Below are 16,763 nucleotides of genomic sequence, written 5' to 3' on the forward strand. Positions count from 1 at the left end.
GTAAATTAGACTCCTCGTTCTCCTCACCTGATAAATGAAATATGCCGCATGCCGCATATAGTGCATACTCTCATCTTAAGTAAATTATTATAATTATATTTTCCATTTAATTCAAATAAATATTTAATTTAAAATAAAAGTGGGGACGGTGTCACGGTGGAAAAGTGATGTCACCGGTCTTGTGTCTTAAAACCGGTAACATTGTCAACACTGTCGATCGTGGCAAGCCTACTTCCAACAAATTGCAAATGCTTTTGGACATGCATCAATCACTTTCATACAACTCTCTGCTGTTTTATAACTATCAGTTGCTTATGTCATGTTAGTCAAAATTAAATAAATTTGTGAATGCTGAATAGTCATTCCATATAAAACTCATTTCATTACTTGAGTCATTACATACTAAAATGTTGAACTAGTTGTCAAAATCTGTCAAGCTAAGTTTATAAAAATTTGTATATCTTAAAAATTTGTATCTCTACCCAAAGGAAGTTTGTTTGTTGTAAATAAGGATGTATTTACATATTCAGTGTCACTGAGACTCAGATACCTCACTAAATGCAGTGATGTCTAACTTTACTGTAGTTTTCAAATGGCTGTGCAAATAGTATATAGTGCTGTCTTGAGCATTTTTAGGAAGTGTCACCAAGATCTGACCTTTTTGCATTGGAAAAAATGTGCAGAGTAAACTGTCATAATGAAAACATGACAAAGCCGTTTGACTATCTTGTTCGAAAACAATGGAGTCAGAACTTTTCATCTTGATGACACTGACATGAATACTTGCTTTTGAGGAATGAGCTATTCATTTTGAGCAAGTGACACGCTTTTGTAGGTTATCTAGGTTTTGCAGTTTGTACTAATTGTTTTGAGAAATGCATTAACTGTTGTGAAAATGTAAATAATGTTGTGAGAAATGCACCAAAGCCACTGAGAAAAACTGCAATAAACAGATACATAGTAGTTTATTGAGCTAGTAGTGTTAGTTAATGGTTTATTAATATAGTGAACTGTGACTTAAACTAAAGTGTTATCAGTGAGTGAATTGTTAATGACAACATGAATGAAAAAGGGAGATGTGAGTCTGTTGATTCTGTATATTAGCTTAGGTTAGAATAATCATATTTTCTGTCAAACCAAATATGTCTACAACTGATGTTTAGAAATTTGTACTGCACAGGAAGTTAGCACCATCAATTTACAGTAAATGTTTATATTTTTCATTAACTAAGGGTGGTTGCTTTAAACGATTATTATGATATAACGAGAATTTTAATATAATTAGGCTACACACTGTAAAAAAAGATGGGTTAGACACAATCGATTTGTGTTGGGACAACATGAAGGAATTAAGTTGACTTACCAGTTTCTACAAATTTAAGTGTATTGAACATAAAACAATTAAGTTGTCTCCCTGAAAATCTCAATAAGTGTGTTACTTCAGCTCATTTTAAATAAGTAGTTTGAACAAACAGCAAAATATTCCATATTAACTCTATATTAGCTGTATTTTTTTCCTGGATTTTGTGTCACCATTGAAGTATGTAAATGTGGAAAATTACATTTTTTGTCCCCCAATTCTGAAACCAAAGTTACATCCTTGCTCAAGAGTATGACTCTAATATATCTCTTTCAGATATCGATGAGTGTGTGCTCAGTTTTGGGGTTTGTGGTCCGGGCACCTGCTACAACACACTTGGAAACTACACTTGTGTCTGTCCACAGGATTACATTCAGGTGAATGGAGGACACAGATGCATGGGTGAGTGTGTTCACAGAGGAACAATACAGTGACCGTATATGTTTTTGAAAAAATGCATATTCTAAATTTGTTGGATTGGTGTTGTTTTAGATATGAGGAAAAGTTTGTGCCATCGTGACTACAATGGCAGTGCCTGTGAACACCAGCTCAACTTTAACATCACACACAGATTGTGCTGCTGTGCTTACAATGTGGGAAAAGCCTGGAACAAACCATGCCGTGCCTGCCCGATACCTGGCACTGGTAAGAACACACATTTGCTTACTCTAACTGGTAATGAGGTTGAATTTCATCTGATGGTTTGCACAAAAACTTTTCGTTGTAAAAACAACATTGAGGTGCAATAGGCACAAGACATGTATGGAGAAATTTGTTGCTATTTTCAGACCAGCGCAACCCTAATTTTCACGTTTTGTGCCACATTGTTTACAGTAAATAGCAAATCCAGTTGTGCCACATTGTGGACTCATGCGTGTTCTGGTCTAAAAAAGAGGTGTGTTAAGGCGCATTGTTGGCGCATTGCTATTTTGAGGAACTGAAATAGACTGCGCTATTGTCCAACTAAAAGCTGGTCTAAAGTCCAGCGCAAAGCGCATTAGGTCCAAATGTTTACACATTGCTTAATAAACACAGGCTGTACAGCAATACACAAATATCTTTACATATAGTAACATTAACATGTTACAAAATTATTATTTTCTACATAAATATAAAACCACTACCTTCATGCCTTCATTTCGAGGTGCTTTTTTCAGTTTATTTATGACAATTTACATTTGTATAATGTAATTATTATTAGCAGTATTAATTATTATATGAAGAGTTCAGATGCAAAAGCCGCTAAACGCCACTTCCGCCAAAAATAAGATAATGACATTGAGCGAATGCTTTAGGCACGTAGTACATGTTCAACAAATAATTTTGAACAAATCATCTAAATCACAGCGTCAGCGCATTCAGAAATAACAGTTTGTTGGCAAAAGCCTCTAAACGCCACTTGCATTTTACAGCAAAAGCCAATGTCTTGAGAACCAACCAGAAGGCGCAAATCAAATCATTTGTTTTCAATGCAGTGGCGCGCTGATACGCCGGCTGTTATGAGGAGTTATGAGGAATTTTATTCCAATTCCGATTTATATTTTAAAAGATGGAGTTCGATGTACTGCATGAGCCTGCCCGACTGACACTGAATGGAAAATGAAAACGTCCCTTAGCTCATAACTCTGTGCATTATAAGAAAAAGAAAACACACTGTACCTACAGTTGTAAGTTTAACGTGCATTTATAACGTTTTGTTGCACAGCGACGCTACTTTGAGTCCAGTTTTCTATATGTTAAACGCCAACTCCATTTCATGAAAGATGAAAGTTAAACAAAATGCTGTTCATTTCACATGGATGACATAATATAAATAGAACTAGAAGAGACGAAAAAGAGATGATCAAGACCTTGAGTATGGTGAGGATGACAGCTTCTGAAAATGTCTGAGAGACACTCAGAGACTCCTTTTTTTGCACAGTAGCTTACTTGTGTTTTATTTGCTTATGTAAGCTATTTTTAAAGATAATATAATGTATAAAACTATACATTATTTTACTTTATACTATATGTCTGATAAGCTTTTATATAAATGGACGTTGCACAGATATTGATGTTTCTCAATGTTTTACTCTGTTCTACTAGCAGTACACCAAAATATTTATGTTGATGATATATTTTGTTTGCATTTTGCACATAGCGTATGATAGCAAGGGGAATATGTTTTTTATTCACTTTATGTTAAGGTTTATTTTAAGTTTTTTTATCAGAATATTTTGCACTGTACATTTTTTGTACATTATTTGAATCTAACAAGCTTAGTTTGCAATGTTTACATTGTGTTCTATTTACATTAAATCTATAATCTCAAATATCAGAAATGACAACAGACCATTAAGATTTTATTAATGTCATGGCTTAATGCACTTACTTGACAGATTTCATTCATTCATTTTTGGCTTAGTCCCTGAATTATCAGGGGTCGCCAGTTTAATGAACCAGTTTATTTTATTAGTTTGCGTATGTGTTTTATGTTTGGTAAAATAATTAGTAATTGCATCTTTAGCGATTTTTAACAAAATATACTGTCTTGTCCCAATAGGTGGATTAAGAGGTTATTGCAAAAAAAGCACAAGTGGATTTAGCTGGTTTTGATGTAAAAGAAAATCTACCCTGTTAAAAACCAAAGAATTGTCTAATGTGTCATTTATGAAAAAGTGATTTTATTTACTAGCCGATAACTTTATCATTACCTATAAAATGACACTGCTGAACCTAATCAGAGGAGCCTGATAGAAAATATGCATTACAAGAAAAGAGGGTCTGATCGATTTAGAGGGTTTTGCATCTGAACTCTTCTTAAGTATATTTATATTTGTTTTAATAAAACAAGTTTAGATTTGTCTATGTGTCGGGTTTTGGAGACTTATGCATCATCATATGGGGCATAAGAATAGGATGTGGTTTGGATATAATTCAGTTTTCTGACCACATTTCGTTATTATCGTTCATTTTTATTTAACTGGAAATTATAACTGAATTTAGAACTAGTTTTGAAACAAATCTTTGCGCTTAACAAACTAAATTAAATATGTAGGCTAATGGGTGTCTACAGTGAAGTGAGTACAACACCGTTTCCTTATCCACAAAAGTAAAGGAGTAAAGTAAAGATGCAGATGATCTGTTTAACTGTTTTCTCGCTAGTGAAGCATTCAGGTTTTCCACTTACAAAGTCTGCCATGTAAATAGCAAATGCACCATGGCACGACATAACTGACTCCTAAGGGAAATGGGAGATAAGACTCTAATTGGTTTATTCTCAAAACACACCCATAACTCATTAAGAGAATAAGCACAACCCTGTCAGACCATGCGCAAGGGACCATGAATTTGAACTCACCCTTAATTGCCTTTGCAACATGGGCTTTAAACTTTGCGCTAGACCGTAAAATAGATCCCCTAAATGTTCAGTTTCTGCATTCAAGTATTATAGAATTTAAAAAAGACTTTACATTTACAAGGAAATAAGAAAAAGAATTGGGTAAAAAGGGCCACTTAGCATTAGCACATTCTTCACAGCATTAGTAAATTTTTTTTAACAAATACCTCTCAAAAATTATAATTTTGTTTCAGTGGTTTGTAGGGGAATATTCATCCAGTGCAGTTTAATTTTTCATGTTGCCAAGATACTCTCTGTGTGTTTATTGCCAGAGAACACATTTGAAAGTTTAGGTAAAAAAAAGAAATTCAAGCTCAAATAAATTAATTGCTACTGATTGAAGTTAAAATATTTGTAAGATTCCCAAATGTCCCCAAAGAGAGTTTCAAATAGTACACTCCTCCCTTAAGGAGAGCGGGGCACACAGTAACACTTTTGGTTATGGCCAAATAATGAACAAATAATGGGGTTAGACAAAACATTTGTTTTGTACCAACAACACACAAGCCTCTCCTACAAATGAGCACTGGCTGTATGATCATATTGCCAAAAATGCCAGATGTATAAATGTTACTATTTACCAAGGCAAGTTGGGGCAAGTTGTAACAGTCAGAGGGTTAGTTTGTAAACACATGCTTATAAAGGCAGATTTTACATAATAATTTAATCCAGTTACTTTAAATCAGTTGCTATATTTCCTCAGTACTCAATTTATTTTATTCTACATAGCACAGCATGTTATTTATTTATTTGTTGGATAAACACATTTTTGATTATTTGGATTATTATCCATTATTATACAATGCATTTATCTTTAGTATTAGCAATAAATATATTTTTTGTCTATTCAAAAATATTTTCTATTTAAAAACATTTTATTTAAAAAGTTCCTCAACCTTACACTCAAAATTAAAAAATTATTTCGTTAGTTTAATTGTGTCCAACAGTGTGTGGCTTAATTTTAACACCCTGTTAACTAACATTCCATTTTACGATCTTTTACCTTCTGGTAGAAGATACAGAACTTTCCGCTGGAAGCGGAACAGACTGAAGAACTCTTTTATTCCAGTGTCAATCAGACTGTTGAACACTGATCGATAGTGTATATAATTCTTTTGTATGTTGACCTATTTTTAATTGTTATTATGTTAGAACCTGCTGATGTGCTGTGTGAGTCCACAGAAAATTTCCCCTTGAGGGACAATAAGTATTCAAACAAACAAACAAACAAACAACAAACAAACAACAACCCACACTGTGTGGTTGTTTTCCTAAAAGTGGCTAGCAGTCACTGTGTGTTTTTTACATCTTTCAAATGGTTCGTCTTTTAGCCTAGAAGATGGTGATCACAACAATATAAGATTTAACTGACATACTTTCACAGAATAAAAAAAAAAATTGACTATAATAAAATACTTTATGCTGCAAAATGCTTTCTCCTGTGTTTCTCATCCAAATTTTATAACATAATATATGTCTCAGTGATTTCCTGAAGATAAATACCAAAAAACAGTCTTGAAAGATACCCAACGAAGGTCAGCTGACTGTAAAGGTTCAAAGGTGGTATGTGCAGAAGATTAAGAACAAGCTGCAAATACCACCCTGAAAAATGAGGCTTACGAATCGTTTCTGTCTCAATCGTCTGCCCCCTTTAGGACAACTACAAATAAGAGCATGAGACCCCATAGATGAACCAATAATTGGCTCATGATGAGCAGAAATGGCACCTGCCACATAAACTTTCAATGTGGAGGCTGCTTTACCAGATTCCAAAAGCTGCTGCTGCTGTAAAAATAATTTTTTGGAATGTCACAGCACACAGGGTTCAAATCACGACTCCTACACCACGAAGAGAAAAGACTCCAGCGTGCTGCATAGAGCTCACTTGTAATAGCGGTTCTAGCACTAGCTATGGTATGGATAACTGTAGGCTCACAGTTAGTCAAAAGAGGCCTGAACCTAGAGGCCAAACCCAAAGTTGCAGCCGAGCTGGATCTGGGTGCCAAACTGCACCATCCATCTGTGGACAACAGGTCCTTCGAAGTCGGAAGTTGCCATGGCCTGTCTGCAACAGTTTCAAAAACCATGGGAAACCATGGTCTGGCTGGCCATCGAGGTGCAATGAGCAATACTCTGTGGCTGTGTTGTGCTGTCCTGTGCAATGTCTCCACAACACTGGAAGAGGAGGAAAAGCATAGAGGAGACAATCTGGCCACTTGTGAGACAGGGCGTCCTGTCCCAATGGGCTGGACGGCTATGTTCTCGCAAACCACAAGCAACAGTGAGTGGTCGCACTCGGTTGCAAAAAGGTACCACTTCCGCGCTTCCAAACTGATTCCATATCAACTGTACTACATCTGGGTAAATCCTCCATTTCCCCAGGACAGAGCACTTGGTTGTTGATCCTGACAAATGAACTGCCCTCAGCGATGCTAGACAAGGGGTGAGACCATGTGAAAATGTTTTGAGTGAGATGTAGAGACTTGAGAGACTTTGTGTCACCCTGATGATTTTGATTTTTGATTCTGAACGAATAAGCACATGACGGCCTACTAGAACTGGTAAAAAATACTGCAGGGCCAGGAAAACCACATGCAGCACAAGGAGATTGATGTGATTCTTGGATACTGGAGACCATCGGCCACAGACACCTCTGTGATTCCATGTTGCCCCCAGCCACTGAGAGAAGCATCGATTGTGACTTCTTCACAGCGAGAGGGAACGACCTCTAAGGGCACACCTGACTTCAGAAAGTCCTGGCGATTCCATGGTCTCAACGCTCGTACACAACATTGCGAGACAACAATCAAGCGATGTCAATGCCTGGCAGGATTCAAGCCCAGACTCTTGTTCCACCACTCAAGAGGCCTGAGATGGAGCAAGCCTAGTGGTATCATTGATGTGGCAGCAGTCAGCATACCCAAGAGTTGAAGCAACACTCTGTTTTGAGGAGTCACCACCAACCGGTAGTGAGTGATGAGCTGAAGAATATTGTCCACTCTGATTTGTGATAGGGTGGCAGACATCGCACGGCAGCCCTGAAACATGCCAATGTACGTGTACATGTGTGGATAATGCATATTTGATATCCTGCCCTTTAAAGTATAAAAATTAAAAGTATCATCTGCTAGAATAAACTGCTGTGATTCAAGCCCCGAAGTGTCAGTCATGTTCCCTAATTCAGGAAAACGTGGGGTAACTGCGTAATGCAGATATTTGTTAGGTTCAAATCACTTTTGGGTAATTTGTTTTTCCAATCTGTAGCTAAGCTGTTACACAAACATCCCTGTGCCTTAATGATTGTACTCTGTTTTTTTTAGATGATTACAGCAGTCTTTGTGGCAGTGTGACTGGATTCTGGATCGACATTGCAACTGGAAAGCCAAAAGGTAACAACAAATTTGCCCCCACAGTGAAATTTCTATTGAAATAGTAGGAATTGTTTTTACTTCATATTTAATGGTTTTGATCTTTTCTAGATATTGACGAATGCCGTGAAATCCCGGGAGTTTGTGCTCATGGTGTGTGTATAAACCACATAGGCAGTTTCCACTGCGAGTGTCCCACTGGTTTCCTTTATAATGACCTGCTGCTCATCTGTGAAGGTGTGATGGTTATTTTTTCTATAAGGGGCTGTTCAATCAGAACTTGTTTTTGCATTAGACTGTGCTGCATTTCTGTGTAAACATGCTAGGAAGGCAAGTTTGCTTGTCTTTTGCAGTGTCTTGACGTGACAACTTTCAAAAAGTGGCATAACCTTCTGTAAATTTTTGTTGATGCATGCATTTTCGAGTGCAAAGGATGGTCCAGTTAAAGATTTGATAGCTACTTAGTTGATTTACTGTAGATTTGCAGGTAAATGCTTTTTTTGTCTATGTAAATACCTACACTAAATCCCAAGATAATTTGTCGTAGATCATTCATTTAGAAAACAACAGGGTTCATACAGACAAGGAAAACCTAGAAAAGTCTTGAAATTTTGACATATCATTTTCTAGGCCTGGAAAAGTTTTGGAAAAGCAGAAAAACCCACAAAGTTTTGGAAAAGTCATGGTAGTTAAACAAATATCTGTATACTTGAATTAGGGCTGTGCGATATTGGGAAAAATCTGACATTAGAAGATTTTGTATTTCTGTGAAATATTGCGATGTGAATACAATTTCACCAGATGATTTAACAGGTTTATTTGGATTGATTGGGGGATTTTGTAGAGGAGCGAATCTCAAATAATATATAACAAAAAATTACAAGCATAGATAAATAAAATATAGTAAAGATAATAGTGAATTCTAGTTTTCAGGTATTCACTATTCAGATACAGATATTAAATAATCAACACTGGGTAGACTTTATTGTATATTATTTAATCTTTATTAAAGTTACAAAACATTTCTTGTGGCCGGATGGTTTAAAATTTGAAATATTGAAATGTTCACACAGTCACAGGCCTTAAAGGAACAGTTTACTCAGATTAAAATGTACTCACTATTTACTCACAATTCACTTGTTTCAATACTATAGGAGTTATTAAATTATATATTTATTGTGTTCATTAAAAAAAATCCTAAATGTTTGAAACAAGTAAAAGGTGTAATGAAAATGGTAAGTAATTTTTGGGTAAACTATCTTTTTAAAATGCATGCAGATGACAAACTTTTACTCCATTATGATTAAACTCTATATTAAACTATAATCCCAACATTGCATATCCTGCGATGTGACTATTGCGGATACACACATTACGATATCGATGCTGAAATGATATATTGTGCAGCCCTAACTTGAAAATAGGTTAGTTGTCTTTAATTCTTTTCTCTCCTTGGCCAAAATCTTGCTCTCAGATTGTTAGTGCTGTGTAAGCATCATCAAAACTTTACATAGATAAAAAAAAATGTAAACAAAAAAGATTGTTGCGTGTTCTATGATATGCTGTTAGAAATTTGAACGTCTTTGTTTTTCCTATTATTATTACGTCATGAAAATGTACTCGAAAGTTCTGGAAAAGTCTAGTATTTTAGTAGTAAAAATGTGTATCAACCCTGAAACTATTTCTGGTGTGTCATTCACAGCCTTTTTGGCCCTCAGCAAACACAGAATAATCTCATAAAACAGTTTCACTGGCAGGATTCTTGAGTAGTTCCACCATCCTTAAGTCTTTAATACATGTACAGTTCCAGTCATATCATATATCCACATCATACTGATCACACGTTTGGTATGGAATACCACAAGGCTCAGTTCTAGGACCCTTTACATGCCATCTTTGGAAACCAAAGACTGATATAGTTGTGAATATCATATATGTGTGGATATAGTTGTGTCTTAATATGGCAGGCAATACCGAGCTCCATATTTTCTTTTCTTTCTTCCATATTTGGAGATTGAAGGAACATTCCAATTCAAAGAAATGAAATGTGTAGTTAAAATAAAAGTTTAAACTATTAAATTTAATATGCCAGAATTGTCATTGTCAATTGAGGTTGGGTGTGCTATTTTATATACTGTACACATTTGCTATTTAAAGGTGCAGTAGGTGATCTTCCACAATGCTAACTGGTTAGCGAAAATCTCTGAACCACAGTACCCCCCCTGCCGTCCAGAGCCACGCCTCCTGAAACATGTGTTGAGCTGACGTGACTAGTGCTTGTCCGGCGGCGTGCAGTAATTACACTCGTTACTAAGCCATACTTACATGCTATTTCAAACCGAATATTCAGAGTAGCATGGTAAACAAAATAGGGAGCGCGTCACATGATGTTATTGTTCAGAAATGAACCAATGTGATGTGAAAATAAGAACTAACAACACCTCAGTAAAGCAGGCTAGGCGGAATAGCGCTATTTACATGTTTTGTTGTTAAACTAAATAAAAATCTGCATTATCGATGCTGTAAAAGGTCCTTTATGAAACTGAAAATAGTCACATCAATCTTTTGCCGGAAGATTTCAGTGGCTGAACAACTCTTCTGTGCATATAACCCATTTGTAACAACAACATCTACATCAGCTTTTTGCATGAAGCTAAAATATTTTTAAAATATAACATTACCTGTCTAAAAGAAATTCTTCAGCCATGGTGTCATCCTTCCAGCGTGCAAAGTTAACTCCAATATTGATTCAGGATTTTAAAAAGTTTTGATTCAGCATGTTTTTACCCCTCTCTCTCTCTCTCTCTCTCCTCTCTCTCTCTCTCTCTCTCTTGCATGAACACGCAGTGCATGTATGCACAAGCGGCGGATCTGCGGTTAAATGGCTGCGCAGTAGTTCAAGTCTGCATTTGCTGACAGGCAGTTTGAGCTACGTATCGGAATTATGGGAGATGTCGACCCGACACTATTTAATTGGGTGAACATTTTTTAGTTTTATGCCTCACCCAGAATATAAAAATACCTATAAATACATTTAGATCATATACTTTAAACAAAACTATTGGTATGTGAAGAGACATTCAACCAGCACAACAAAAATTGTTTCTGAAGACAACCATCTACTGCACCTTTAACACATAATGCTAACACATATTAAAGGAATTCTTATGCATGTTTAGCACTGTGTTTTGTGTGTTCAGACATCGATGAATGCAGCAGCAGAGATCCTGTGTGTCAGAGAAATGCAGATTGCATCAACCACCCAGGCGGCTATCAGTGTGAATGTTCTGATGGGTATATACTCACACCTAATGGAGACTGTAATGGTAAGTTGACAATCCCACTCCTGCTAAGACTTGTTGGTTATGAGTTTGTATGAAATAATTTCATGTCATTAAAAAAACAAACAGATTACCCAAATTGTTTCCAGAAATTAGATACTTTGTACATTTAAAATGGCATCATTCCATGAGAACAATGTAGTTTACAAGGGTCATATTTAGAATATTTTGTGCCAGTTCAACCTATCTTTTGGCGTTAAATAGCTACTGTCAGTATTTATGACACACACACAGTTTAGGACTTTTCATGCACATTTTTTCAGTGCAGTTGGTTCTAGTAAACCTCCAGCACATGCTCTCAGATGGGGAAGTATTTACTGAACAGAGTTATAGTTTACTTACAAGTTTTAACAAAATTACCTCTAAAATTCAAATCAATTTAAGCAGTTTTAAACGGTTTGTCTTGATTTAATTATCATTTGTGATAGTAAAACCTGTTTGGATCTCACTGAATTATTATTCTGTGTAGGCTCTGTACATACAATCACCACATTTAATAATATTTTTACTCCAAACTCACTTTGTAACTTTAATCAAGAGTCTGAAATAAATTAATCTGTTAAATGATTCCATAGTCATGCCATTAATCAATCAAAGCAGTTAAAGGGCACCTATGGTGAAAAATCTACTTTTCAAGATGTTTGGACAGACATGCGTAGGTATATGCGTAGGTATAGTGTATATACCATATCATATTGGGGTGATATAAACACATCCAGTCCTTTTTTTTATTTTTTATTTAAAAACATAAAAACGGTGGACCAACTGGAGCGGTTTTGAGACCGACCGCAACTTGACGTAGGAGTGCGGTCCCCCCACCCACAGAATTGATTGACAGCTGTATACTAACATGTCTCCATAGTAATGCGTATGATCATATCAACAAGACAGGACGTGCGCAAAGCAACCGGAAATAAAAGATCTGTTCAGTTTGCTATTTGCTCAATCATTATCAAATGTGACCAAGAGTGAGTTTTACAAGTTTAAAAGGTTTTAAAACAGTGCATGTGTGTAATGAATTACAGCGATTTACTTTATCAGCACAGCTGCGTGTCAGGACAATTATAAAGAAGACGCTTCAATCTCGGTTTGTGGACGTTAAATCAGGTTTATTTTGTACATTAACACAACAGATATCCATACAGCAGTCGATATTAACCTGTATCACATTTGCGTGCAAAAAGAGTGCAAAGCTAAACTCGTGCGCTATCTGTGTGTGTGTGTCCACTCTGTGTGTGTGCGTGAACTTTGTAACGACATTGCGTGTGACTCATTATTGCAACTCCACAACAAATGCATCAAATGGTCCTTGTAAAGTTCTCACTGTAGTATTTCTCACAAACGTTACGTAAGATCTGCTTCCTTCATGTCTGCCTGTTGTCTGACGCAACCAAGGGAGGAGATTAAGGCACAATGACAGGCACTTGGAAATGGTGGGCGTGAAGGACTAGCCTTAAAGTCGCAGTTCACAAAAACAGCAACAAGCTGTTTAAAGCTAAAAATCAGAAAACTTCTGAAAGATATAATAAATAATCTAATGAGTGTTTTGAGCTGAAACGTTACAGACACATTCTGGAGACACATAAGACTTATATTAAATCTGGAAAAAGGGGTAACCTAGGTGCCCTTTAAATCTTCTATTATAATGCAAAGCTCTGGAGATTTTCTGGGTTTTTTCATGTTTGGAGTTTCTGCACCTTGTGGCTTTAGGAGAAGATTTACTACTGAACATATAACCTTGCTTTCCTGACAAGATGTGGATGGCAATCACAGATATGATCAATCATGTTTGAAATTTTATTTTGATTAATAGCCCAGCCCAACACCGTGTCAATCATTCATTCATTTTCTTTTCAGCTTAGTCCCTTTATTAATCAGGGGTCGCCACAGCAGAATTAACTGCCAGCTTATCCAGCATATGTTTCATGCAGCGGATACCCTTCCAGCTGCAACCCATCACTGGGAAGCATCCATACAGTCTCACATTCACACACATACACTATGGCCAATTTAGCTTATTTAATTCACCTATAGCGCATGTCTTTGGACTGTGGGGGAGACCGGAGCTCCCGGAGGAAACCCACGCAAACACGGGGAGAACATGCAAACTCCACACAGAACCGCCAACACAGTGTATTAAATGTTATTAGTGAAAAAAATTTCTGCATATTTATGCATTACTTGTATTTTGTGTGGGAACAAATCTGATTTAAATTTTTTAAATGTAAATGAATTCTTGTTAATGTGTGCATTGTAAGTAGATCACTCACATATTGTATCCACACATGTAGTGTTGCGATGTCTTGCAAATTTGCAATTTTTAGTAAATCTGACCCCAAGTGTTTTACAGCTTAGATTAACCAAGTAATAAATCCTGTTGATCTGAATTTCACATGACTATATCTGTTTCCATGAACACTGGTTTTCAGATCGTAATGAGTGCTTGGAGACACCCAGTGTGTGTCGTCAGGGTGACTGTGTGAATATTCCAGGAGGGTATGAGTGCATGTGCCACACCGGATTTACAGCAACACCAAACCGCAGGATGTGTGTAGGTAAGACCTCTTCACATCTGTATCTACTTCATCAGGACCTGTGTTTTGTAAACTCCTGGTTTAGGTTCAGAGTGAAGCTTGTCATTAACATTCATTAAAACTGAATTTCGGCTGCTTGATATTGTGAAAAAATAAAATAAAAATAAATAAATAAATTATTTATATATGACATTAACACCTGCAAACACGCCAAATGCACGTAGATGTCAGCTGTGGCGGGTTAGACATACACTCTCATTAGCCACTTTGGCTGGTTGAAAATATTTTTGAATTATTGCTTTCTTGAAAGCAGAGTTCGACAATAAGCATAGCCTAACATTCGTGCAAATGTGATCTTAGAATTGAGAAGCAGCAAGACTGACAAAAATAATTGTGTTCGAGCAAGCAAAAGAAAGCAGGTGAATACCGAATGAGAGGATGATTACTCGCATGCACAGGCGATGTGCAATACTGCTTAAAAAGCATGCGCGTGTCAGGTTCGGTATTCTACGTTATGCCTGTCTACACCCCATGTCGTTCCTGAGTCTCCTGTGTTTCCAGTGTCTTTCTAGTGAGTGTTTGTAAATAAATCTACATGTTTGATAACTCCTGCAATCTTTTGCCTGTCTGACTGTACATACAAATCGAAAGCGGTGAGAGCGTCCAAGGTTGCTTGCTGCCCTGGTGACAACGCTGTCTGCCTTCAGCTCCGGTGGCGAGAGCGTCAAAATTCTCTACATTGATCTCGTATTTAAAGGGGCCGTTGCAGCATATCAGTTACATTCCTGCATAAAACATGCTTTCTAGCGTGAAAATGTTGCGCACCCCTTAAATTCATTTAACAATGGAAGATCACTTTGCATGTGGTGTGGCTTTGCTCCACTTAATTATCCAATATGTGTCTATATGTCTGAAATATTCTGAAGCAACAATACTGTTTTGTACTGTCGCATGAGATTCACGCTTTTTTAAAGATAAATATATAACGTTACAACATTAAAGCACATCAGTAACTTATTTAATGCATGTTCCTGTAAGAAAACATTGTAAATAATTGAAAATCCGTCGACCGTAATAATCAAACTCTTGGGAACAACTTTTTAGATTTGATTAGATTCAACTTTATTGTCATTACACATGTACAAGTACAAGGCAACGAAATGCAGTTTAGGTCTAACCAGCAGTGTAATAGCAGCAAGTGCAGGATACAGGTATAACTCATAAAGTGCAGTTATAGAAAAACTATGGTAATATTTACAGAAGTATGTACTATAAACATTATATACAGGTTGTATTAGCTATGAACAGATTTACAATAAATAAATATATGTACAGGTTGCTATTAGTAATCAGAGGTGTGCAGATAGATGAACATAATTATGAAGGTATATGTACAGTGGGTGTGTACATAATTAGAAATGTCCATGTGCAGTGGGTATGTACAGTTCAAATAAAGGAATCAGTGCAATGAATATGTGCAAATTTTAAATGTGCAAATGTTAAACAGTGCAGTGACTGTGAGGAGTATAAGTTAGATGAGTGTGGGGGGTGTATTGGGGGGGGCAGAGTTTAAAAGGGAGACAGCTCTGGAGAAAAAGCTGTTCCTCAGTCTGCTGGTTTTTGTCCGGAGGACCCTGAAGCACCTGCCGGAAGGCAGGAGAGAAAACAGTCTTTGAGCGGGGTGAGAGGTGTCCCTAAGAATACTGGGTGCTCGTCGCTGACAGCGTTTCTTCTGGATGTCCTCAATGGCTTGCAGTATAGTCCCTGTGATGCGTTGGCCAGTTTTCACCACCCGCTGCAGTGCCTTACGCTCCGCAACAGAGCAGCTTCAATACCAGACTGTGATGCAGTTGGTCAGGATGCTTTCTATTGTGCAGCGGTAGAAGTTCGCCAAGACAGCTGATGAAAGCTGGTTCTTCTTAAGTTGCCTCAAGAAAAATAGACGCTGGTAAGCCATCTTTACCAGGCTGTAGGTGTTGGTGGTCTAGGAAAGGTCCTTTGAGATTTGGGTCCCCAGGAACTTGAAGGATGAGACAGGCTCAACGGCCATCCCATTAATGTGGATGGGATCATGTGAGCCTGTTTGTCCCTTCCTAAGTTCCACAATGAGCTCCTTGGTCTTGTTGGTGTTAAGGAGCAGATTATTGTCGGTGCACCAAGTGGGAAGATGCTTTATCTCACCATTTTTGCTGATTAAACCAATCACTGTGGTGTCATCTGCAAATTTGATGATGGTGTTGGAACAGCCATACAACTGTGGTTGTAACCAAAGTTCACTGGTCTGTGTTCTCTGAACTCCTCTCAAGCGGTGGACTTCTTCATTCTGATTGCTTGCCGCCGAACCGAGTCATAGCTCATTATCATAAAGTTGACTTGATTTCAACTCTCCTCAACGCTCACAGCAGGAAAGACCCGCGCTGCTCCTCGCCGCTTATCAAAGCCGGCTCTCATTGAAAATGAATGATTTCTGGCTACTTTGACGCTCTCGCCGCTTTCAGAGTGAACGTACGATGAGAGACCCAGACGTGGCAAAATACCGGACCCAAACAGAAAAAGTTAGCGGCGTTGTTTTCCATGTTCTATTTTATTGCAATGCTCTGTCGTCCGAAGATGGTCCTCGAGGCAATCTTGCCGCTTTTGTGGAGTGGACACTGGAGAGGAATGGATCATCGTTCACCGCCTGTGCGGAGGAGGACCTAGTCAGTGCCATATAGATCTTCTTATAGATCTTATAGATCTTCCTAGAGTTTATACACTGAAAAGTATTCCAGTGAAGACAGA

The 16,763-nt window shown here is 37.3% G+C and overlaps 1 protein-coding gene across 1 annotated transcript in view; it reads left to right on the forward strand.

Moving 5' to 3' along the window:
* Positions 1-16,763, forward strand: part of LOC130236731 (fibrillin-2-like) — a 144,787-nt gene that overhangs the window by 106,907 nt on the left and 21,117 nt on the right. The window contains exon 45 of the mRNA XM_056467482.1: positions 13,878-14,003. Coding sequence (XP_056323457.1) covers positions 13,878-14,003 — 126 coding nt within the window. The remainder of the gene's footprint in view (positions 1-13,877; positions 14,004-16,763) is intronic.

This window comes from Danio aesculapii, chromosome 10 (genome assembly GCF_903798145.1).
Source record: "Danio aesculapii chromosome 10, fDanAes4.1, whole genome shotgun sequence".
Classification (NCBI taxonomy): Eukaryota; Metazoa; Chordata; class Actinopteri; order Cypriniformes; family Danionidae; genus Danio; species Danio aesculapii.